At 37.9% G+C, this 24124-nt stretch overlaps 1 protein-coding gene across 2 annotated transcripts in view; it reads right to left on the bottom strand.

The window, feature by feature from the left end:
- MTDH (metadherin) overlaps positions 1-23600 on the bottom strand; it is a 33858-nt gene extending 10258 nt beyond the window's left edge. Inside the window, exons 1-10 of one of the 2 annotated variants that reach the window (XM_088177558.1) lie at positions 23112-23600; positions 17188-17292; positions 12868-12949; positions 12274-12453; positions 10788-10856; positions 8041-8292; positions 5328-5414; positions 3419-3517; positions 1233-1357; positions 565-684 (exon numbers count right to left, since the gene is read on the bottom strand). In XM_088177558.1, the coding sequence (XP_088033684.1) occupies positions 565-684; positions 1233-1357; positions 3419-3517; positions 5328-5414; positions 8041-8292; positions 10788-10856; positions 12274-12453; positions 12868-12949; positions 17188-17292; positions 23112-23516 (1524 nt within the window). In that variant the 5' untranslated portion in view covers positions 23517-23600. The remainder of the gene's footprint in view (positions 1-564; positions 685-1232; positions 1358-3418; positions 3518-5327; positions 5415-8040; positions 8293-10787; positions 10857-12273; positions 12454-12867; positions 12950-17187; positions 17293-23111) is intronic. The other variant, XM_014879758.2, reaches the window with a different exon arrangement.
- Between the last annotated feature and the right edge of the window lie 524 nt (positions 23601-24124).

Genomic DNA, 24124 nt, shown 5'->3' with positions numbered 1-24124 from the left:
CTTCATTGAAATTGAACTCACAGTGTAGCTCCACCAACTGAGATTGAAGCATTGGCACTTCCCATTTCACATAAATCAAAGTAAAACAGTACATCAAAAAAACCCCATTATATTCTCACACAATTGTACTTGAAGACAGCTTAAGAGAAAACTTCAATTTCTTTCGTTCTCCTAACTAGCTATATTCACCAAAGCAGCTGTCTTTCAAATGACATGAGGAAAAGGCTTCCCATGCAGAGGCCAATTCCACCTGGAGTATCCCTACAGTACAGAATCCAGATTTGATAGAAAAGAAGTAATTCAGGATAAATACTTTCTATGTTGTGCTTTTCATATATCCAGCAAAACTACAAATTATCCCATATTCAACTTGTGAATACAACAAATTAAGGAAGTAACAGTAAAATAAGAATTACTTTAACTCTTGAGAAACAATTGCAGACAATCCAATTCCATAAAGAAATTAATTTCCTAAAAATAATTTTTGTTCAAGATGCTAATATCCAAAGATGAGGGAATTTTGGGAATTCCTGGCAATTGCCTTTTAAACCATCCAGATTTTACCTGTGCAGGAGAGTTAGCTTCTTCACCCTGCTTCTTCTTTTTCTTCTTCTTTTTCTTGGATTTGCCACTTGTAGAACTCTGAAGAATTGGCTCTGCTTTTTCTCTTTCGTTATCTGAAATCTTCATATGTAAACAGAAGGTATTTAGCATTTAAAATGACAATGAAACATACCTCTACAGACTAAACATAAATTAATAGCTATAAGGAACTGCATATACTAGTGGAAAAGAACACAGTCTTGTCTGTTCAGTTAATTCTGGAAAGAAACACGTTCTTTAGATGATATCTGGTAATACAGGTAGAGGAGTTGGGAACAGAAAAGGCAACAGACCACCAGGCACTAATGGCATGGAAATGCTCTTTTTCATACTGAGAATTAAATATTGTCAAGGAGTATTTATAAAAACAGGTCTAAACCCTCCCAGTCTATAGTGATAATGTAGTCCTTATAATTATGGCAAGACAGAAAGGTTTAACATGGGGCTAAGTGATTTCTCTCTTCTCAGTAACAGTGTTTTCCTTCTGTGTACAGAGCAAACAGTCAAGCTACTCTTACCAGTGTAACCCTGATGAGAGATTACCTTTATCACTACCCTTCAAGTTACTTTAAGAAATGGCAGTGGTAAGGACAAAGTCTTGGAGCTAAGAAGAAAATACCACCTTTTACCTTCTGAGTATCTAATCTCTCTTCACGCTGGGGAACAGAAGCAACTTTTTCTTCATCTACCCAGTTTCCCCACTCTTCTGCTGGTGCATTCCAATCAGAGCTTGGATCAGCAGAAGAAAGTCCATCTACAAAGATTAAAAGTTTTTTTCAGGAATATTGCCTCACTCTACATGTGCTCATTTCCAGTTTAAAAAATGAAAACCCCCCTACACATTTATTCACTTCTTGATATCACAATACAAATAGCAATTTCCTGTATTTCTGAAAAAAAGGTAAAGACTTTACCGATAAGTGGAGGACTTTTTAAAGTAATGAGTATGACAGTGATTTTACAGAGTCTAATCACAGCTGCAGCTAGCAAGATGCAGTTGCTTCAAAATTTTTTCTAAGCTATGTGAAGAGAAACAAATTTAAGAGTTGCTCTCTACCTTAAGCTGTTCTCCGTATTTTCTTTCTAACTTACAAAAAAATTATGTATGAACTGTAACACTGATCAATCTTATCTTGGCAAGATTCCATTACAAGTGATGTATCTGAAACTGTAAATCCTACTGATGACTTATAACATTGACACTTTTAATAATCTTATTTTTCTTAGACTCTTAAATCCATACTCTATTTTGTTATTATTCATTTATGATGGAATGATAGGTTTAAAGGGTCAGTTACATAAAAATTAAAAATATTGGAATGGAAGAACTAAGCCTGAGACTGTTTAGTAGAAAGTTGCAGCAAGCCAATTTTAAAGTAGAACACGTTGTAAAAGATTGTATTCTCATTTCACATTTATATTAACATCACAATTATTTCTCCTCCCCACTTCATACCAAATTGAAGAACAGGCAAATTTGATCTGCCTACTATGGTGGGATTCAATTTAAACAACTGGAAATAAAGTGAAAATAAAAAGCAGTAATAAATCCAATTAAATTTACTGGCAAACATTATGAAGCCAAAAACACACTAGGAGATTTTAAGATTAATTAGAATATTTAGGTTAGAAACTTTCCTAATAAAAATATTATCATCATAACACCTACTTCAGATGATAAACTGAGAAGTGTTATGTTGAGTAATATTTTTTTTTTTCAAATCAGTAAATTTTATCTACTGCCCTCTCATTAGCTGCTTAAGAAAAAAAATACATTCGTAGTAGTAATAAAAATTAGTAGTATTTGTACATATAGTTAATTTTCTTGTCCTAATCCTGATAAAGCAGTGGGTTGTATCACTTTGGCCTAAACTTGCATTTGGCCACTTCTGTTAGTGTACTCTTAGTTGACAACTTTGACACAATTCACAGAAGCTTCAACCATAAACATTCTGTGCTCAGATATGTGAATCTGTTATGCTTTTGAAAAAATGTAAAACTGATGACTTTCCAATGATTAACTGAAATGTGCTTTTCTTATCCTTGAACTAGACAAAACACAAAAGATAAGTTTCAAAATTATCTGGTAACAGAGCAATCATACCAACACTGGTGGAGTCAAGGACTGCATCAATCTATTCTACTTTTCCAGTCATTTAACTGCAATAAGTTATTTTTAGAGAGAAGATAACATGCAAGGCTTTTGCCAACTTCTGGAACAATTCTTCAGGTCAATGCATAATGAGATGCACTATGCTTTTTCACTAACAGGGAGGAGAAAGTGGGGAGTAAACACCAACTTCACTACAACTCCCAAGTAATTTCAGTTATTTCTATCCTGTATATGCTTCCTATATATGCAAGAAACTTCCTGATGTTTGCCAAATGAGAAAGCAAGTTAGATTAAATACAAGAGTATGATGCCACCTTAACTTTCCTGTAAGGTACTTGTAGAAACAAACTGATTCAAATTCTAGATACTACTGAATACATATTTTGCAGACTTGCAGTAGATTTTTCTCATCACTTGCAGCAAGACTGTTTTATTAGAAAGATTTTTCTACTTTAAAATGCATGAGCTCTCTCTCACTTCTGAGTTCGATATCCCAGTATTTTTCCTAAAAATTAACCACTTTCTATCAGAATTTATCAAAATACTTCTAATACCTTTAAACTGTCCATTAGCTTACAGAAGTCAAGCATTCCAGGTTTTTCCTTAGATACCCACCCACTGTCTAATACAAGTAGCATATATAAATTACTACACTATCACAGTAATTAACATTTTGTTAATGAACATTTTAGAGGAACATACTTAACCCAGACCATTCGTCATCAACAGGGGCTTGAGCATGACTTAAATCCCACTGAAAATCAGAAGTACCAGCCTGAGAAACTGATTCACTGTTGGAACCTGAAAAAGAATAAATAAAATTGTACTTGTGAGTTAGCAAGCTTCCTGAAGTTTCCTTTGGGAAGGAAGTCCAATCAAAGTAGGAAAGGAAGACAAAAGGCTCAAAGAAAAAGGTCAGATTTTAAGGACTGCAGAAGACGAGAAAATTAGTAGGTTCTTGTGCATGAGGTATATTCAGAAAACAAGGAAGCTGAAGAAAGAAGACAAAATAAACTCATGAGAAGAACACGAAAAGAGATAAGGGTCAGTAAAAACAAACAGTCTCCTCAAACTGAAGAACACAATGAAATTTCACGGGTAATAAAATTGCTACCCTGTATCAATAAGATCTCTTACAGGGAGAAGCTTAAAAGATCACTAGAACAAAACCTCATTAATCACATTGCAGATCAGACTATTAAACATTACTAAGAATTCAATTCTCATTTAAAGCAAAGGTTTCAAGAACATAAAAGCTGCAGAACAGTAAGTTCAATACTAGTCATGATAACGGAAAGTGCTACACATCTAACATAATTGTTTTCAGGAAAATAAACAACAAACAAAAACATTTCATAAAAAGGTAAAACAGAAACTAATTGTAAGAATGAAATAAGTTAATATTTTACTGTATGATGAAACGTCTGAAATTGAGTTTGAATAGAACTCAGGTCTCTTTTATATACACCTCTGCAAGAGACACCTCAGATGACAGAAACATGGACATGCTCTCACTTCTTTTGTGATTACAATGTATTACAACATTGTGTGTGCATCTAAAGGTGCATCAGAGAAAACTAATATACTTCACCTCGTCATATTTCTCTCAAAGTTGAAAAGGTATTGCAGCTGAATCTTAGCTCAGTGTGCCATCCTACTTTATTTAATAAAGTTGCGTTAAGTTTTAGCTTAGAGACTGAGCTTGGATTCAGGTGGCAGCTTCGGAATTTTTTTTAAAATGAGAATTCTCTGTGCAATTAAGACACTGGACACTGAGCCTGAGTTCAACAGTTAAAAGCCTATGAACTGCAATACAAGCAAATACAGCCCAAGTGCATAAGCACTTGGCCAGCTAGTTCCAATAAGAAAACTGCTATGCCTAAGGCTCATGGTGTTAGCAAGCAAGAGCAGAAAACCTGACCTCAGATCCCTTTACTGTATAATAAATAATTTTAGGACTTGTTAGTTTTTAATACACAAGATTTATTATGAAGATAGTTTTGTAGTCTATAGCACACAATCCTTCAAAAAAGAAAATCCCAGAGTTTCAGCATTTCCATTTGTCATACAGAGAAAAGACTTAAGACTTCAAATTTTGCCTATGGAACGTATTTTCAAAGTAGTGATTCAGTTCCTTGATGAGGGAAAAACTGAATCATCAAATAACAAACCTCCCAGAAGACTGGAGTTAATGGGCTTTCCTAGAAAGAAATCTTCAGATTTCTAACTTGAGACATCACAACGCTGAGCAATCTCTTATGCCCATTATTTAGGCTTAACATGCAAACAAGAAAGCTAAATAAGAAATCACAGAATCATAGAATGATTTGGGTTAGGACATAGCTTAAAGACCATCTCATTCCAACCCCCTTTAGTTCCAACCTTCTTACTAATATTCTGTGATTGATCTAGCTTTTGATTATCAACTTAAAACAGCTACTTTACTGCATAATTTCAGCATCATAAAATAGCTTTTTAAAGTGTCTTCCACCTCTTTGCAGTACTGTTTTCAAACAAAAATGAGAAAATGCATATTAGTAACACTTGGCAAACTCTATTCCACCTGGTGGAATAGAAGAGGGTAGAAGAATCTTTGGAAAGGCTCACATACCAGAAACCCCAGGAGTTAATCCAAATGAGGAGAAAGAAGTAGAATTTTGTTCAGAGGTATTAATCCTTGCATCCACATTCCAAGCAGCTGTGGGGAAGAGGAGAAAAAAAAGAGTGTCACACACTGCTGACAATGTTGAAAATTTAGCTATTTAATTATGAATCAGATCAGAAAAACTCTGGCTAGTCCAGCCATGATGACATTTCACACAACTGAGGGCGTTAATCAGACCTGATAGATATGTTACTTTATGAACACACAGCTTGAAACAATTTTCAAGCTTTCCAAGATAATCTTCCCTTTACAGCCTTTTCTATATATAAAATTCTCACAAAAGTGAAGTCAATCGTTTTTTGAGCCCCATACTATTATTCCTCCCATTACTGCAATCATTAAGTTTTGAAAAGTACACCTAGATCAAACACAGCTTGGAGTATATTATATATATATATATTAAAGAATGGAATAAAACTCAGAACAATTTTTGACAAATAGGAGATGTTACTTAAAAATGAACACATACTAGACTGTTATATGTAAGGCAGAAAATAAGCAGAAATGGTCAGTAAAAACTAATAGTAGCTTTTATTTAGAATTACATTTACTTAATTGGGGAAGAAGGGGCTAAAAACCAGACAGGTATTCCAGATGTTGTCCAAAAAGTAGACAGTCACCATCCTCGCAATTTAGACTCCTCTGTTAATGCATCCCAGCACACTGCTGGTGTCCTTTGCTGCTAGGATCTACAGCTGGCTCATGTCCAACTTGGTGCCCACCAAGACTCCTTATCCACAAATCTGCAATTCAGGCAGCCAGGGTTGCTTTCAACCCAGATTCAGTACTTGACATTTGTACTGAACTTCTTTGGGTTCCTGTTGGCCCGTTACTCCCATCAGGTTTAGGTCTTTCTGGATGGGATCCCTGATCTGGACTGTTTTAACTGATTCCTGTCACCACATTTAAGTTTGGTGTAATCTGGAAACTAGATGTGAATGACATGGTTGCCTCCTCCAGGTCACTTATAAAGATGATAAACAGAACAGTTTCAAGTACAGCCCTGTGACATCCCCCTTGTAACCAGCCTCCAGGGAAAGTAGGACCTACTGACCAGTTGAGCCTGACCAGTTTTTCACCTGTTCTAGTTTGGATACAACAACACTCAGAGACAATGTTGAAAGCATTAGTCAAGTCATCATGAAAAACTTTTACTGCTCTCCTTCACCCACAAAATTATTCATTTTACCAGAAGCAAATCAGCTTGGTAGACATGATGTATCCTCAGTAACAAAACAAACAAAAACTGGTTAGTCACTACGGACTGCCTTATTAGAATACACAGCACCACGCATCTAGCCAGAACATGAAAAAAAGCCCTTTACTTCTGCTTGGCAATGGTAAAGCTTCCAAGGGTATATCAGATCTAGCCTCAAGAACTCAAGTTCAAAATATGCCAGAGGAATAAAAGAAGGTCTAGACTTCTGCAGATTATGGTTGGGGTAGGGCTGTGTTTTGTATCTGTACTGAAAACTAGGTTGGTAATACAGGGATGTTGCTGAGCAGTGCTCACACAGAGTCAAGGCCTTTTCCACTTCTCATATCGCTGGCAGCAAGGTGGCTGGGGCTGATCTTCCCAACAACAAGTTGGAAGAGACACAGCCCGGATGACCCCAACTGGCCAAAGGAACATTCCCTACCATGTGGCATCATGCTCAGTATATAAAGTTGGGGGAAGAAGGAGGAATGGAGGGACATTTGGAGTTATGGTGCTTGTCTTCACAAGTCGCCATTACATGTGATAGAGCCCTGCTCTTCTGGAGATGGCTGAACATCCGCCGGCCCATGGGAAGTAGAGAATTATTTCCTTGCTTTGTTTGTACGCACAGGTTTTGCTTTCCCTATTAAACTGACTTGATGTCAATCCATGAGTTTTCCAGCTTTTCTCCTTCCAGTTGCCCACCCCATCCTGCTGGTGGGAGAGTGAGTGAGTGGCTGGATGGGGCTTGGCTGCTGGCTGGGGTTAAGACTTGACAAGACTGAAGTAATACTGCTGACTACAAAGGAACACTGCTTTCCAGAAGAGATGAGGATTACTTCGACTGAACCATGGGAAGGGCCATGTTACAGCATTTACTAGTAAGTTGATGATTGTTGCCCAGAGAGAAATCAAGAAATCTCTTCTCCATTATTACTATGGACAGCACAAGTAAAAAAGGCAGAAAGTTATACTAAGCACTAAAAAACAATTTCCAATGAGAAAAACAGTGTAACACTAAGTGTCACGAGAGTTGAACAATGGTCGTGCCTGGAGTCTAAAACAACACCTGCCAAAACCATACACAGTTGATTTGATCATGTTGGACCAACAGAATAGACTTACAACCTGGGTTTTAAGACATTTAAAAGAAATTACGCTTCAAAATGACTTAGTAATCATCTTCAGAACTTTATGAAAGTGATATACAACATTGCATTACTTCACAGAAATAATTTTATGTCAGATAAACTCAAAAAACCCAGTTTAACTGTACACAGAGACATAGGTACTAAGCCATCAGAACTTGGGAGTAAACACAAATTGTTCAGTTAACATTTCACTAGACCCCATCAAGATTTTTAAAAATATATAAACATAAAAATATTTCAGAGATCCACTACTAAAAAATACATTTATGTAAAAATGCTTTTGTGAAGCAAGTTCTTGGAAATAGCTTACCCATAGGAGTGAACAAAGAACGCTCTTTCCATGGCCTGCCCACCAGGCTTACACCCCAGTCCTTTCCATTTCCATTAGCATCTCCAGTGTCTTGGCCCCAAGCCAATGTTTCAGTCTTCCTCTTCCCAGCTGCAGTTGAAGGAACAGATGTCCATTTCTCCTCCCCTACACCAATCTGTGACGAGATTTTTACAGACTTCTCATTCCAGCTTCCCCCATTTACTGTGTGGCTTTCACTCAATCCCGGAGAAACTTGAATACAACAATAACAAAAGGATTATTTAAAACAAGAACTAGATGAAGAATTAAAATATTCCTTATATGCACATTCACTTAATAAAAAAACCCCAAATGAACAGCAGCTTTGCTACCCCAGTGTGATACAGACAGGGCTGTTGCTCTGTCTCAGCTGATTTTCCAGTTCAGATGATATGCACCATCTGCCTACTAACTTGAAGAGGGAGGAAAAAACAGCACCAACTGTACTCTCTTTCCTCATCCCTTTCTTTACAGGGCTGATGTATTGGTGAACCGGTGCCTCTAGATTAGAAAAAAAGGTGAGGAGGGTACTTTCAACACTGTCAGCTAATTTCTCTTAGAGAGTATGGGGATGACTTGTGGAAAAGCTCATGCACTAAAAAGAGGATTTTCTGTTTCTTAAGTGCATGCAGCAGTTCTCCAAGCAGGATGTAGATGAAATTACCAAGTATAGAAAATACTTCCCAAACACTACACAGTATTTACAAAGAGCATAGATATCATACTGACCATAGAATCCCTCACAGAGACTCATAGTAACAGAGAAAAATTATAGTAACACTCCATTTGCAACATTTGTAACATATTTTGTTACACTAAGGTAAAAGACCACAACACTGCAAGAGTCTCTGTTACATGTTACCCTGATGAGAAATTACTAACCACTGCAAGTTAAATGTATACTTTGAGAAGTCAGCAGTACACTGAGACAAACATCATAACAGAAGTTTTTAAAATTTATATTCCTATACAATATAAGGGCAAATGGATCCAGCCTCGCTTCCTACATATCACAAACCTTTCTCAAAGTGCTTTGTATATCAAGGTATATCTTTCTCTTTTTATATATGCAGTGGAAAATAAAAACCTGCTCTTCTACAAGCAATTCAGAAATATATAAATATTATAACTGTAACACTTAAACAGTAAGCCAAACCCTCATGTCAGTATCAAGTCAAATCAGTATCATATGTCAACAAAACATACAGACCAAACATTTTATTTTTCAAATGAACTTGTATCTCAGGCAGCATAAACATGCCCAATTCAAGCTGGCCTCACTGACATAGAATTAATTAGGTGAGATACGCCTAGATTTTCTCCAACAAATCAATTCCAAACACATGCATCTGTAAGGTCACCACTGCTGTACAAAATCTATTGCCCTTTCTCTACAGCACTAGCATTGCTCCTGTCAGTCAACGTCCTCCTAGTGTAATATGAAGTCTTTGAGAAAGGCAACAAAAGAATACTGAAGAGACAGAAACCAAACTGCAGTTGGTAGAAAAACCTTTTTGCAACTTTGCAAAAAGACAGCTGAGGTCCTGAAGCAGGAGCTTGATTCTTCTCTATTTATTATACTACTCTCTTTCAAAAAACTTTAATTTCTAAATGACCAGCCAATTTTCACTGAATCACAGAAAACTGAAAAGGATCTCTCAAAGTATACCTAGTCCCACATTCTCTTTAATGCAGAGCAAACTTCAAAATTACACTATGTTACTGAAGTTCTGGAAACCATAAAGGCTGATTGCCCAGAGGTACTTTGAACTCTCTCATTAAAAACTTTTTTCCTCCTGACCTGTCAAAATTTCCCCTTACTGAAACTTGATTATTGCCGCCTGTCCTCCCATTAGGCATCTCTGAAGAATACAGCTCCCTCCTTCTGTGCCATGGTACAGGAAGTTTGCATGTGAAGTAAAGCTCTCAAAAACAAGCAGAAAAGGATTCACTTTCTGGATCTGTGCTTTTAATAACTCATTTCTTGAGTTGCTTATTTACACTAGCTACTTTTGATTAAAGCAACACAGCTTTAGACATATATATGTAGGCAGCAACCATCTTGATTTTATCATGTCAAACTAATTCACTTCAAGTATTATTACAGCAGTATCTGTTATTAGAAAACTGCTACGACTCACTAGTCATATATTTTAAGTTGTGTACGACGTGTCAAATATATTCTTTTCATAAACATGTATTTATATATAAGAACTTTCAAAATGAATGTATTTATCTCAAAGAATCTCAAAGAATAATGTAAAGAACTGAGTAACTTGTATATTCAGCCTGAAACAAGTGTAAACAATAATCAGGACTTGTGAGCTCTTTGCAGTTATCAGAGTTTTCTTTGAGCAAGTAATTGATTAACACAAATAAGTGAGTAAGTCTGAAAAGCTAGCATAAATTATTTCTCAGCAGAGCTTAAAAATAGATGTTACTGTTCTGTACATAAAATTTTTTACAATAGGTAATGTCTGAAAATTCAAAATATTGAATTGTATTTCTACTTGTAACAGAGACTGTTTTCAACTTCTTAAGAAGTAACTGCAACTTAGAAGTATAACATATAAGCATAGCCAAAAGACTCAGATGTACAATAAAGTTCTGTGTCAGTAACTCAAAATTCTGGACCAAAACTTGCTGTTTTCACTTCTGTAAAATACTTCTCTAGTTACTTAGGATGCCAAATAATGAAAACTTTTTACCTTGTGGAATTGATGACTCCCCCTTTGCAGGTTTAGAACTGTTAATCTGTGCATTCAAAAGTGCATCACCTGATTAAGAAGTAAGAGGAAACAAAGCTAGATGAAACTTTTTTAAACAGCAGCACCTGTAAAAATCTTCTAACAATCCAATAATAATATTTTAAGAAAAGAAAATATTAGTACCTCACAGTAAATTAAGACAACTCCAGAACACTTAAGGATAAAAGTTAAAATGCTCTGGTTTTTATTATTTGTGTTTATGTTGCAGAGAGAACACACTCGAAGTGACTTAGGACCCATATACCAAGTAACTGCATATTTCAAAAAAACTTTAGCTGCTTTCCTAATGAACGAAGAGCATAAATCTAAAACATAGGTTGTCATTTACAAGCAAAGAGTGGCTGTAAGTATTTCAGACCTGTAACTATTTCTAAACTTCTACCTTACAATGAAAACACTAGATACAGCTGAATTCTTTTTGGATTAGTCTTGTACAAGGTGATAAATAAGGTACAAAAAAAGTATGATACATAAAGGATTCTGACTGGAGGGGTTACAGTAGTTATAATTTGCAACAGTGCATAGAGACAGCTGGAACATTTCTTGAAGCTCTGTATAAACGAATGGGAAAAGAAAGGCAACAGGAAACAACTGATCTAGTCCTCAGGGCAACAATTATACACTCAGTCAAGGTGCAAATGAGTGTCAATGAAACAGGAGGGTGAGGAACACAAATTTCAATAAATTATTTCAAGGTACCAGAGAGTTGTTGTGCTCAGTCTTTTTGTCACTTTGCTAGAACATCATCAAGTTTCATTTAATTAAATCACCTATTTCTCAGTTTTACCCAAATATGAATTCCTGTGCCTACACACACTTTAAGCCAGCCCATGCAATCTTTTGTTTCTGTAACAGCAGCAGCCATATCTATTGAATACTCAGCTACAGTAAATAACTACTAAATCTCAGCCACATCTGCCTTATCATTATGAACAGCCTTAGTACAGGATACTACTAAATCTATGTTGGAAAAAAATGTCAACATGTTAAGCAGTGAATGATATTTTAAATTAATTTCAGGGGCATAACCTTCTCACAAGGAAGCACTCAAAAAGTTAAGGAGTTGGTGCTGCCTGAAGCAGTGCTGGGGATGCCTTTGAAGTTTTTGGAAACAAAGGGCAGAGTCACAAAGAACAAGTGAAGGAAGAGGGACAGGCCTATGCAACAGACAGCGCACCAGTGTGGATGGAGGCCAGTGTGTTTAGCCACTTGCTCCAAAATACTCTCTTGTGCTTCTCTCAAAATATGGCTAGAAAAGGGGCCGTTTTGCACAATGAGAACGTACTTTCACACAGCTTGAAATTATTTCCTCAAGAGTTTCACCTCCAAATACACCTAACATACATCCAAAACAGAGTCAACTATTTAAGCATTTGACTACAGTTATCTTTCTAGGACACGTTCACAGACCTATCAAGCATCATACCTTTATTTTTTCTGAGACCAACTGGAAGTGATGGTGTAGGCATCAGCTGTTCAATGGATACAGTAACTGTGTTTTCTATACCCTGGAGATTTGATTCTCCTGAGCCACCGTCGTTCAGCACCTTGTCTCGCTTACGCTGCTGACGCTTCTCTCTGTTGCTGATTTTTGTTTCCCAGGCTCCTAAAACATCACCCAAATGAAAACATCACTAACTCAGATAGGAAGGAAAGATTTTTAGCTTGTATCATATCAAACAGAAGTCTGAGGGAAGTTTAACCAGTCAGCTTCAACCTTAGTTTGAAAACACAAACAAATGGCCAAAGGTAAGTTTTTCTGTGATAATACTTGGCTTCACAGAGCAAAACATGAATTACATGAGCACCCTACTATCCATAACTTTTCAGTTTTTACAAGATTACTTTTACAAAAATCATCTGAAGTTATTAAATACTGCTGTTTCAAAGATTAGATTTCCAGATGTAATATGTGATCTACAGAGTTACGAGTTTATGTTTCTTTATGAACCAAACACAAGTAAATCTTAAACTATTTAAGCCACAATGTTTGCATTTTGTGTACGTTTGTGTTCAGTACCTTCATCAACTTCCTTTCCATCTAAACGAGACGTATCCTGAACCGTTTTGGAATCTCCCTTTGATTTCTTTTTTTTCTTTGTCTAGAACAAAAATAAAACATTATCTTAATAATACTTATTACTTGGCATAGCAATTCACAATTCCCTGCCCCCACTCAAAATACAGAAATTTAAAACAGATTCTCCTGAACAACCCCCTGTGAAAGACTTGTGCAGCACAGAAATGGCAGGTGGAGGGAACATTACTTATGCTGCAGAATACTAAGCTAGGTAGAAGCAGCAATGCTGGCAGCATCACAGTCACAGAGGAGTAAAGAGCTGTTTAGTATATCCCACTCTGTCAAAATTTGTTTTGTCCAGAAGTATAAAGTTACACATGGATAAATAAATAATGCCAGTAACTCCTTTAAAAAAAGGTAAAAAAAATCCAGCTTGGATATTATTTCAAAACATAAGCTGTGATTAGAGCCCCTACATTAAAAATTTCCACCCCCCCCGCCCCAAGATTTCATCAGTTATGGCTTCTTGGATATAAGAGCTAACCTAAACAAATAGGAACAGACATGTCTACTTCTGCAAATAGTTTGGGGCAATAGGTAACAATACAGAGTGTTAAAAAAATAGCATTGAGAAAAAAAAAAACCCAAGATACTGGGAGAATATATATTGCTGAAAGCCTTGGAGCAAATTGACATGACTACCTTCTTAGAAAGAAAATACAGTATTGAAAAGCTTTTCAACCTAGTGCAGAAAGGTACAAGAACTACCAAATAAACGTGAATGAAAAAAGACTTTAAAAAGAAATATGGTTGTCCACTTAAATGTTGTATGAGGAACTAATCACTTATTCACCGTCTCTGAAATATTCTAAGAATGCTGGATATCTTTCTGGAATACATCTGCCAGAGTCAGACTAGTAATTGCCAGCTGTATATCCGAGTTCCCACTATTTAGTTTTCTAGTCTTGAATGTCCCAAGAAATGTCTAACAATCTCTCTAGAATTCAGAACTGGTAACACCTAAATTATTACCACAGCTGCTGCAGATATTCTATGGGTCCCCACAATGGCATGCAGTTCATATGCCTCAGAGTTACCATGTCCTGAAAGTAATCTGTAGCTTCAATACAGGTACTGAGAGTAGAATAGCTTGCTAGTGCAGCAGAGATGATTAAAAATTCACTGCTTATATGCAATGCTGCATCAACACACCTATAACATTTAAGGAACTGATCTGAACAGTTAACTCCTGGTTTAATGTACTAAGGAACCCAAACTGAATTCTCATTTGCTCAGCAGACCACCTTAACCCACACACAAACTAACAAACTTCTGAAAAGCCTTCAAAAGAGAAAAACTGGTTTTAAAAGTAACCTGAGAAGAATTGGTTCTAAAAATATGAACAAGTCAAATTACTTGCTAGAGCAACTTCTAAGGAAAGAATTATAAAGGAAAGTGAAAATTGGCATTCAAATTAGTTATAAACTGCCTCTTCAAGTTCGAACAGAGAAAGATTACTAAGTTTGTACCTTTGTCTCCCATTTGCAGCTACACTGAGACTGGAACTTGAGATCCTAAAGTCTCCATCTACAAAGCTGTAACTACCCAACTGTCCTCTGGTACTAAGAGAACACCTGAAATTACTTCGGAAGTCTCCCAGACAAGAGTCAGTCCAAGATGACTACTCTTCCAAACTGTAACCTCAGTTTAGATAACTAGCTCCTATGGAAGTATAATATTCAAATTTTACACTTTTCAGGAAAACATCAAAGTTTAACAGCTGAAAAAGAAGTTTGTGATTAACAAACTCTCTTTTTAAAAAGATCAAGAACGCAAATCTTGAAAATGTGTTTACTTTATTAAATTGTGTTACCCTGTTCTGAAAAACCAGAACCATCATTTTTTACCCAGTTAACCCACCCCCTGCTAAACTTGGTACTGTACCAGTTGTTATCTTGGTACCAAACTGACAGAAACAGCAAGAGATGCTAAAGCCATAGCAAGCCAGCCGGTTATTTTGCAGAAGTCTATGCATTCAGAGTGTCACCTTCTGCAACACACAAAGACGCCAGTGTTGGCTCTGCCAACAGTCAAAGAGCACATGAGGAATACTGCAGGCCTGCCAAAATTTTTTAAGTCTTTAAGATGCATTGTGCCCTATGCAAGAATAAAAGAAAAACTAAACCTTTCTTCTTGATCTCTAGCCGAGTAATTATTTCTAGTATTCAAGACAAAGCAGTTATGTGGTTGCAAACAGAATGGACAATGACATTTTAACTTCCCACGGTCTCATCCACAGAGACATTTCTTAGGTAACAGTCCCTTACATTAAACACCAAAAATACGCCTGTACTGTGGCAAGTCACTAATTGCAGAATCATAAACCCTGTAAACAGCCAGACTCCAGACATTATCCAAAGCCTTCCTTCCCACAAAGCAGAAAAACATGCATGAAATTCACAATGCTGAAGCAGCCAAGAAATAGAGAAACACAAAGGATATGAGATTTTCATTGAAAGCATATATTGAAGCACAAAAAAAACCAAGCACGCTCTTCAGGCCATAGATTATATGTATTCATATATCTACACACACGCACATACAACTTCAATGACAGCCATTGTCTTATACCATCCATTCCAAAGATGGTACAAAGACACACAGGACTCCTTACAACCTCAGCAGGGTTATGTTACAAACGTTACAGATGCCCTGAGAAGCCCTACCAAATAATTAGAAGCCTGCACAGTTACCTGCAGTTCAAAGGACGTTCTTAAGTATGCTTTTAATTGAAGGGTAACAATTTCCTCCTGAACCAAGCATTCTTTGCCTACGGTCCCCCAAAAGTGATATGAAAACACAATTTGAATCATCAGCCACATCCATTTAGTGGTACTCATTTCCTAGAGCTGCAGCTTCACATTTTAAAATTCAGATCACTATGTTTGCAGTTTTAAGACAAAGTTGAGTGTAAGATTTAAACACCTTATCTACTTGAAAACCTGCAAATAATTATTCATTCACATTTCAACTGTTTTATGTTCTTGGAAAAGAACAAAGTAAAGTTAATCTGATATGCAAAACACGGGGAAGAGAAAGAGCCAGCACAGAACTTTAAGGCAAACCTATTTCACAGAAAAGTCACTCAATTTGCCAATGGCAAAAACATTTAAAGTCCTACAGCAAACTAAAAGGATACGGTGTTTTAGCCTATCTACTAACTGCAAAAGAAGTTACTGGAGGGTAGTCAAGTAAATTTATTAAAACTTGAATGAGCTAAAGAAATTACAACAATCATGGAATGGTTTGGGTTGGAAGGGACCTTAAAGATCATGTAGTTCCAACCCCAGCCATGGGAAGAGACATCTTTCACTATACCAGATTGCTCAAAGCCCCAGTCAGCCTGGCCTTGAACACTTCCAGGGATGGGCCATCCACAACCTCCCTGAGCAACCTGTTCCAGTGCCTCAATACCCTCACAGCAAAGTGTTTCTGGCTATTTATGTATAATCTTTTCTTTTAACTCAGTATAGTCTCAACAAAAGCATTTTACTGAAGAAAATAAGTCAGAAAACAATGACAGTGGGAAAACTTCATGCACAATGTTAGCAAAAGAACCAAGCAAAAAAATTATCAAAGGCCCAAGCAATCCATGTTGCCCATAAATGACAGCATATGATAAAACAAGAAGATTAGTCCTCACAGTTCAAGAAAATAACATTGCCAGTAGTATGGTTACCTTTTAGATTATACATTGCACATCAATGTTTACAAAGGTATTTTTAAAGTAAATGTTTAATTTGCATAACAAAAAGCTCACACCAGACTTCAAAGCTCGCAATTGTCATCAAAAACCAAGAACTCTAATTACTAATGGATACATCTGGCAAAATAAATAAGCAGGCACATGGTTTTAATCCTTTGAATACTAGTCCCCCAATTGGTAGACCATTTACAAGGCAATTAACAATACTATCATTATGCTGCATCACCACAGAAGCCATCGAGATGAAACAAACTTTATTTCTGTAGGCTTAACACTGTCACATGATGAACAGAGATATCAGTGTTTAGTGGGGGGCTGGGAGTGGGGCTTCCCTGATAAACACTCTGTGATAAGGCATGTCTCAGAAGTTAAGAAAATACTGCTTTAGCTCCTTCCAACTCCAAATTAGATTACTTACAAATTAGTACTCTTCACAAAGAAATTTGTCTCTGCATTCATGTAAGTGACAGGATTTCAAACCAAAACCAGAGTTATTAGATATTGAAATAATATACATCAAATTTCAACACTGTTGCTTTGCATCCATAACTAACCTTTTCATTCTTCTTCTCCGTGTCCACAGGCTGCTTTATATTGTCTTTACGGACAGTTTGCATTACTTCATCTTCAGACACATCAAGGAAAGACCGTCCATTAGGCTGTGTAAACAATGAATGTAAATAATAATAAAAAAATAGACAAAGAAGATGAAGCAAAGCTCAAATTACACTATTACTGAAATGCAATTACTTGTTGATGGAAAAATGCTTGTAAGGTTATTGAATAGAGCAGACCAAATTGTGGATTGGTGTTCAAAGGATTTACTGCCATTCTGTATTTACCAAACACAGAAATGAAAAAGGAAAGAGAACAGTTCTTCTCATTTCATCTCATTCCTATTCAATCCAGGAATTTCGTAACAAAAGGTAAATTTCTGAAATTTATCAGCTTTTAAAATTACCTGTAGCTGTTCTGAAAACTGATTCAGAACAGCTACAGTTGTATGTGCCATAAATTATCTAATTAAATTAACACAATTACCACTTTGTACAGTTCAGCAAGAGGACTAATTTTTAAAAGTAGTTTCTACATTGACCTAACATCTGCAATTTCTACCTATGCATATCCCTCCCAGCTCAGCTCCTTCACAAGTTAAACTTCATAGTAGAACAGAAATTAGAAATCAAACATGAAGCATGACTAAGCACGACACCCCATTGTTCTTTTCAGACAGACTTGATTACAGGCATTACATTAGTCTACCATTTCCCCCTCGCACAATTAAGGAAAGAAAATTAGCATGTATTATTCAACATATAAAATTAAAACTCCGGACAATCATTAAATGAGTCTTTATATTACCTTTGACAGTAAAGGCATACACCTCAGCCTGCATATTCCCCATACAGAAATGTAGTAATTTAGAAGTCATTTATTTCTAACAAAAAGCTATAACTGAAGTTACTCTGATTAACTGCAGAAAAGATTATATTACTGTCAACCATTAATTTCAGTGTATTGGAAACTACTGTTACGAATAATAATTGATAGAATCCCCAGAAATGTGACTGGTTCACATTCAGAATGACTTGGAAAAATTGACTAAAAACTAAATGAGCATAAATAGCTACTTCAAAGTTGCTTTAATTCCTGCAATTCTTTCAAAATAAATTTCAAGCTCTATTACCTTTAGTTAGTTTTTTGTTATTAAAAACCCAAAAGCTATTTTAACTCTGCATCACACAAAACTAATTGCTTTCAAGTAAAACAAAAGTCATATTCCTTGAAATATTAGATCTGATCCTCAATTTAACTGTTACAGGCTTTTAAGTCTTGCCACATTGTATTATGTTTACAAACCACCCTTGGCATGATTTCACCAGTGCATAACATAGTATTGCTTACTGTAGTTAGCAAGCATGCCAACTTCTTCAAAGTAACTATAAATAGAAATTGAAAGATCAGGTCACCTAACCCCTCTTCTCCTGCAACGATCAGCTGTGAACTAGACTTCTATTTAACATGCAGTACACTTCCTTCAGCATTCTGAAAATGAAATATATTTTACAAGTCTGTGTCTAGGAACTCGCTCTAAAGGTTCTTCTCAACAAAGTCCACCTTATTGGTATAGGTATATTCCACAAGGATACTAAAGAACTGATATTTCATCTTGAAAATAACTCATTGCCGAAACTCAGTACTTGCGCCTCTCTATTTTCTCCAGAGCATATTTAGCAGTAAAGCTAGATAACATTTGATGCTTCTAGTATTGGATGTGTATCAAAAAAGTTCACAGCCAACTAACTTTTAAAATTCTGTTCCTTGCTTTGCTTCTTAGCTACTACATATATACCTTAAATTGAAAACCACTTTCTTAATCCCTCCCAAGTATACAGTAAATATAAGTTTTAATCTTTAAATTAAAAAAACTTCAGCTGTTTCTCTCAACTAATAAACTAATTCATATCCATTAAAAACCCTCTGGAAAAATTCATCCACATGACTGTTCAAAATGCTGTGTGATCGTCTGATCATCTGATCATGTCAATAACAACCTTTAGAAATACGTTTGAAAATTTGCACTTTGATACGTTCAGGGAGAAATATATCCCTTAATAACAATACCCTTCTTCTCGGTGGAAGCCTTCCATATTTATTTTCTGCCCATAGATGAATCACAGAATTTTAACCAAAATCCACATGACCATTTTTGGATATACCAAAGAAAGCAACAGAAGCAGGAAAGAAAAAAGGTAATCAGAAATGTTTCATTTTAAAGAGACAAACATAGCCCAAAGTTTAAAACTTTATGGGTAATATATTAAACATCCACTGACAAATTAATTCAAAATTGTATCATTTATTATTTGACATCTTTTTTACCCTCATCTTAAAGCTGCCAGGCATGAGTAGTAATGCTAGGCAGAAGTAATGTTGCCAGTAACAGTACTGATTACTGAATGCTCTTCTTGCCTGAGGACCTTAAAATTCCAATATTTAAACCTTTTTCCACACACATACATATGAGGATGTTAAGATACACAAAATGTAGAAATGGTTTTGCCTAGACTGTCAAAATGAAAAGTACTCATTAAACATGGTAGTGCAAGGATAACTCAGTTTCATGCTTCAAACTGTATTAATGAAATTGCTATCACCTCAATCTTACAACACTGTATTAACCAAAGTCCTCAGTTACACATTATAAAGATACTTCTGCTTAGACTATCTTTGGCCAATGAAATAATCTGTTTACCAATACTTTCTGTAAGCTTCTTTTCAGAAAGAAATTAAGCAATTTTCTCTATGAGGCCTGAAGAATCCTACAGCCCTATTTCTGCCATTTGACCACTAACATACACACAAACCAACACGAGTATCAACTGAAAGAACAGTCTTTACAGAATCTAGGTGCAATAAGCACTGAACAGCCATAGCCTAGAAAGTTTATTGAAGCAGACCAAATATGAAGCTTCTTCAAATGAATGCAAATACTTTTACTAGAATGTGTAGCATTTATTCTCCAGGTGCATAACAATAGGAAGTACATAGTCAATTTGGTATTTTCCACATCTACAAATAGATGGTGTGAATGGCTTCCTAAAGTGGTAGCAGAGCACAAAATATGGCTGCTCTCAAGTTTCTGTGGTGTTTGGCAGATTGCACAGAAACCATATAAGACAGCTTCACCTTTTTCTGCTGAAGTAGGAGAAAGAGGCACAGTAATTATTCAAAAGAAGAAGGAATCAAAATTAAATATTAAGTTTTATGGCCAGAAAAAAAAAATCTTAATGGGGCCAAAGAGCTCTGCCTCTTCCAGAAGTTAAAATAAAAATTAAAAAGGACAAAAAAAGAGCTTCAGGTTTATTGCACAGAATTTGATGTAAAGACACCATGATACACCTTGCTCCAAGCAGCCTGAGAAAGCCAGAACTGGCTTTGTAAAGTTTAATGTTAATGAATGCTAAACAGTTTCAGCTCAACTTTTTTCTCAGTCTGTTCACAGCAAGTAACTGAACAGACTCTCATACGTACTACTGTATTCAGTCAATGCAGTGCTACTCAAAGAAACCTATTTTACTATGAACATGAGGTAAGTTGTACCCTACTTACACAGGTACTAAATAAAGCCACATGCAAGGAAAAAAGCAATACTCTTAGAAAAGCTACAGTGAAGGACATTTCTGATCCTGACTGACGAGTGTTACACATCACCTGCCATACAGTCAGCTCAGTAATTCTGTATTAAAGTAACCCTACAGCTTTTAATTAGACATCTGTAGTGTGTTCTTAAAGCCAGACCAGTTGCTCTAAGCTTTCTGAAACGCCCGCAATGGAAATCTAGACCCTGGCATAGCAAGCCTTGTAGTAAATCTACTGCTAATAGGCTTATTCTTTTCCCCTCCCAGCCCTCATATTAGCATCACAGCACACAAACCACACGATGAAAATGAACAGGCAGCAATCAGTAAAAATTTTTGTTGCATCTTTAAGTTTTCAATGTTATTTCGAGAATTTTTCACGTGAGAATGAGAAAACACCGGGATGTGCTAATATTGGTCTCTCTAAACTTATCTTGGAAAATGAGCACAAGGCAGGCCTATTAAACTTTGTCACTGGTATAAACTTATTTGCACTACAGTTAATGATTCAGTTTGTGCCTTTCCTTTTGGAGGAAGGTAGATTTTTTTCATCTCACCATGGAAATAATAAATACAAAGTACTGTAAAAATAACTCTTAAAATCTTAACTAGACAGAACCACAGCTTAAAAACTACTTTGCTCTTTTGATTACAAAAAGATTTGCTCTTATATTGCCTTAACTTTATTCAATGCCTATGTATACCAAGTTCAACAGAGTACAATTATTTATAAACACCAAAAATGTCAGTTAGTTTTGATATAAAATTACTGAAGCTTGCCTTTATGAAGCCCTATACAACAAAGCACTGTCAAATCAACAGTGATATCTACCTAATCACTATCTTCTGTGGAGGCATTTTTTAATGTCTTAGGCAATGACTTGCAAGACTTTATGATTTGTTTTCATACTGGAGTTTCAACTAAATAAATCAAGTAAAATCGATTTAACGTCTAAGATTAGTCTTTGTTGTCAAGAAAGCATAACATATTTATTTAACACTGAAGTATCTGCTTCTCAAGACGGCAAAAAAATTACATCTTTAGTATGCCTTCTCCAAAATGGAGAACCTAGCTACACTGGAAAGATTCTAAATCATGTTTCCTCTTCTTGGTGCTCAGTCTCTTGCAACTTCCAGAAACAACTTCAGTAGTCCAGTGCGGTGGCATATGCAGACTTTTTTTTTTCTGCTTAAGATGTTCTAGCCTTATACTCTCACGAAAAAGTTTCCCAAACTTCTCAAATCTTAATGCTGCCACAGACTCAAATGGATGTACAAACCCATTGTCTCTCCTTTCTCTCGTCATTAGGGAAACAATTCAGATTTTATAGAGCAAGATATAATTATACGACACAGTTGTAATAGGCAGGGGACATCTGTTACACTTTCATTCCTATAATCCATTTGGACATAAATAGGATTACAAACATCCTAACAATATAAAAGCTATAGAAGCAATCCCTTCAAGCCCCAAAACTGTGACAACTGTAAGCTTTAAAAGGACAGTTGACAATTTCTGCACTCTACTAATTTTCTCTTAAGTGGACGCATACCGCCAAAGATGGGAGGTTCCCACACCACATAATGACGATTTAAAAAAATATAAGTTACAGGAATTATCTCTTTTTAAGGGGCTGTTAAGACACAGATTTCCTTATTAAAGGAGATGATCCTTACTGTAACAACTAAATCAGACATATTCCTATTGAGGCACGCTGACAGCAACATTGACACTAACATGTTCTATTGAAAATACAGTGCAAAAAGCTTACTCAAGTTTGAATCATCACAGCATTTATAAGGCTTAGAATGCTGCTTCCAACAGTCTTTACCTACCTATACTACAACTCCTGGCTTGTAATTCTAAGCCATGATAAGATTTACACTACTGGTTGGTAACCCTATTATTCAGTGAATACTAATAGTAACAGCAGCTTTCATGTAATTTTTGTTTACAATAAAATGCTTCCAAAAAGCCAGCCTTTTCCTCATCACCCAGAACTATTAACACGTAGTTTACTTGTGGTAGCGCTGCTCCTCCCAAGTTTTCAAAGCAACCAGATAACCCAGACGACAGGAGAGAGCTCCAGAGCAGTCAGGACCACCCCCCATCCCCTCCTTCCACAGGCAAATATCGCACGGCGGCTCGGGGGGAAGCTCTATGGCACCCAGATCCTTCCACCGGCGACAGGCGCTGGGGAGCGTCAGCCGCGCTCGGGGCCACTCGCCAGACGCGACGCCCTCGCCTCCCCACTGGGTGCCACTGCCCGCCCCGTCCCGCCGCTGTCAGAACGCTTTCACCCCCGCCGCCCTCCCGGCCCTCACACCGCTCTCACCCGCGCCGCTTTCTCCGGCAGCTTCTTCCTGTTTCGCTTCTTCTGCTCATCCCCTTTGAGGTTCAGCTGCCCGGGCCCCGGGCCCGCCGCCTTGCCCTGGCTCCCGCCCGCCGTCAGGCCCGCGCCGACCGCCTCGTCACCCTTCCTCACGGCCGCGCTCCGCGCCGGCTTCTTGCGGAGGCCGCCCCCGCAGGCCGCGGCCAGCAGCAGCCCCAGCAGCACGAGCCCCAGCGCGGCCGGCACCGCCAGGGCGAGCCAGGTGGGCAGCGCCTGCGGGTCGAGGCCCAGTTCGAGGCCCAGTTCGGCACGCAGCAGCCCCAGCCCGCCCGACAAGGCGTCCCGCACCGGGGCCGCCGCCTCCTCAGCCCACCGGGCCGCCGCCTCCTGCCAGCTTCCCGCAGCCATCGCGGTCCCCGGCTTCGCAGAGGCCCGAACCGGGGGGGGCGGCGAGGGCGCGCTCAGGCCGAGCGCATCGCGGCCTCGGGAGAGCCGCGCCGGCCCGCCCGAACCGGAGGCACTGGGGGTGGGGGCAGGACGCCACGGGACGCGAGCGGAGCCTCCGCGGGACGCAGCTGCCTCAGCCTCGGGGCCGCCCGGGTCTCCTCCTCTTCCTCCTCCCCGCCCTCCGCCTCGCGCGAGACGTCACGGCCCCGCCGCCACCGCCATCACCGGAGAGCGCGGGGCGGGGGCGGCTCCTCCCGCCTCCTCCGCCTCCTCCTCCCAGGCGCGCCCGGCCCAGCCCAGCCCAGCCCAGCCAAGGGCGGTGCCGGGAGCGATCTCGACGTGGCAGGCTGCGAGCGGAGCGGGAGCTGCCGAGGCCAAGGGGTTGGAAACGACCTCTGAGATCATCAAAACCGGCCTATGACCGAGCACCACCCTGTCAACTAGACCTTGGCACTAAGTGCCACGTCCAGTCTTTTGCTTAAACACCTCCAGAGTGGGCAGCCCATTCCAATGCCCGACCACCCTTTCTGTGAAGAAATTCCTCCTAATGTCCGAAGTGAAGCTCCCCC

The sequence above is a fragment of the Sturnus vulgaris genome, chromosome 1 (assembly GCF_052056855.1).
Source record: "Sturnus vulgaris isolate bStuVul1 chromosome 1, bStuVul1.hap1, whole genome shotgun sequence".
Taxonomy (NCBI): Eukaryota; Metazoa; Chordata; class Aves; order Passeriformes; family Sturnidae; genus Sturnus; species Sturnus vulgaris.
The sequence above is the reverse complement of the archived record's forward strand: the minus strand, read 5'-3'. Positions and strand labels throughout refer to the sequence as shown.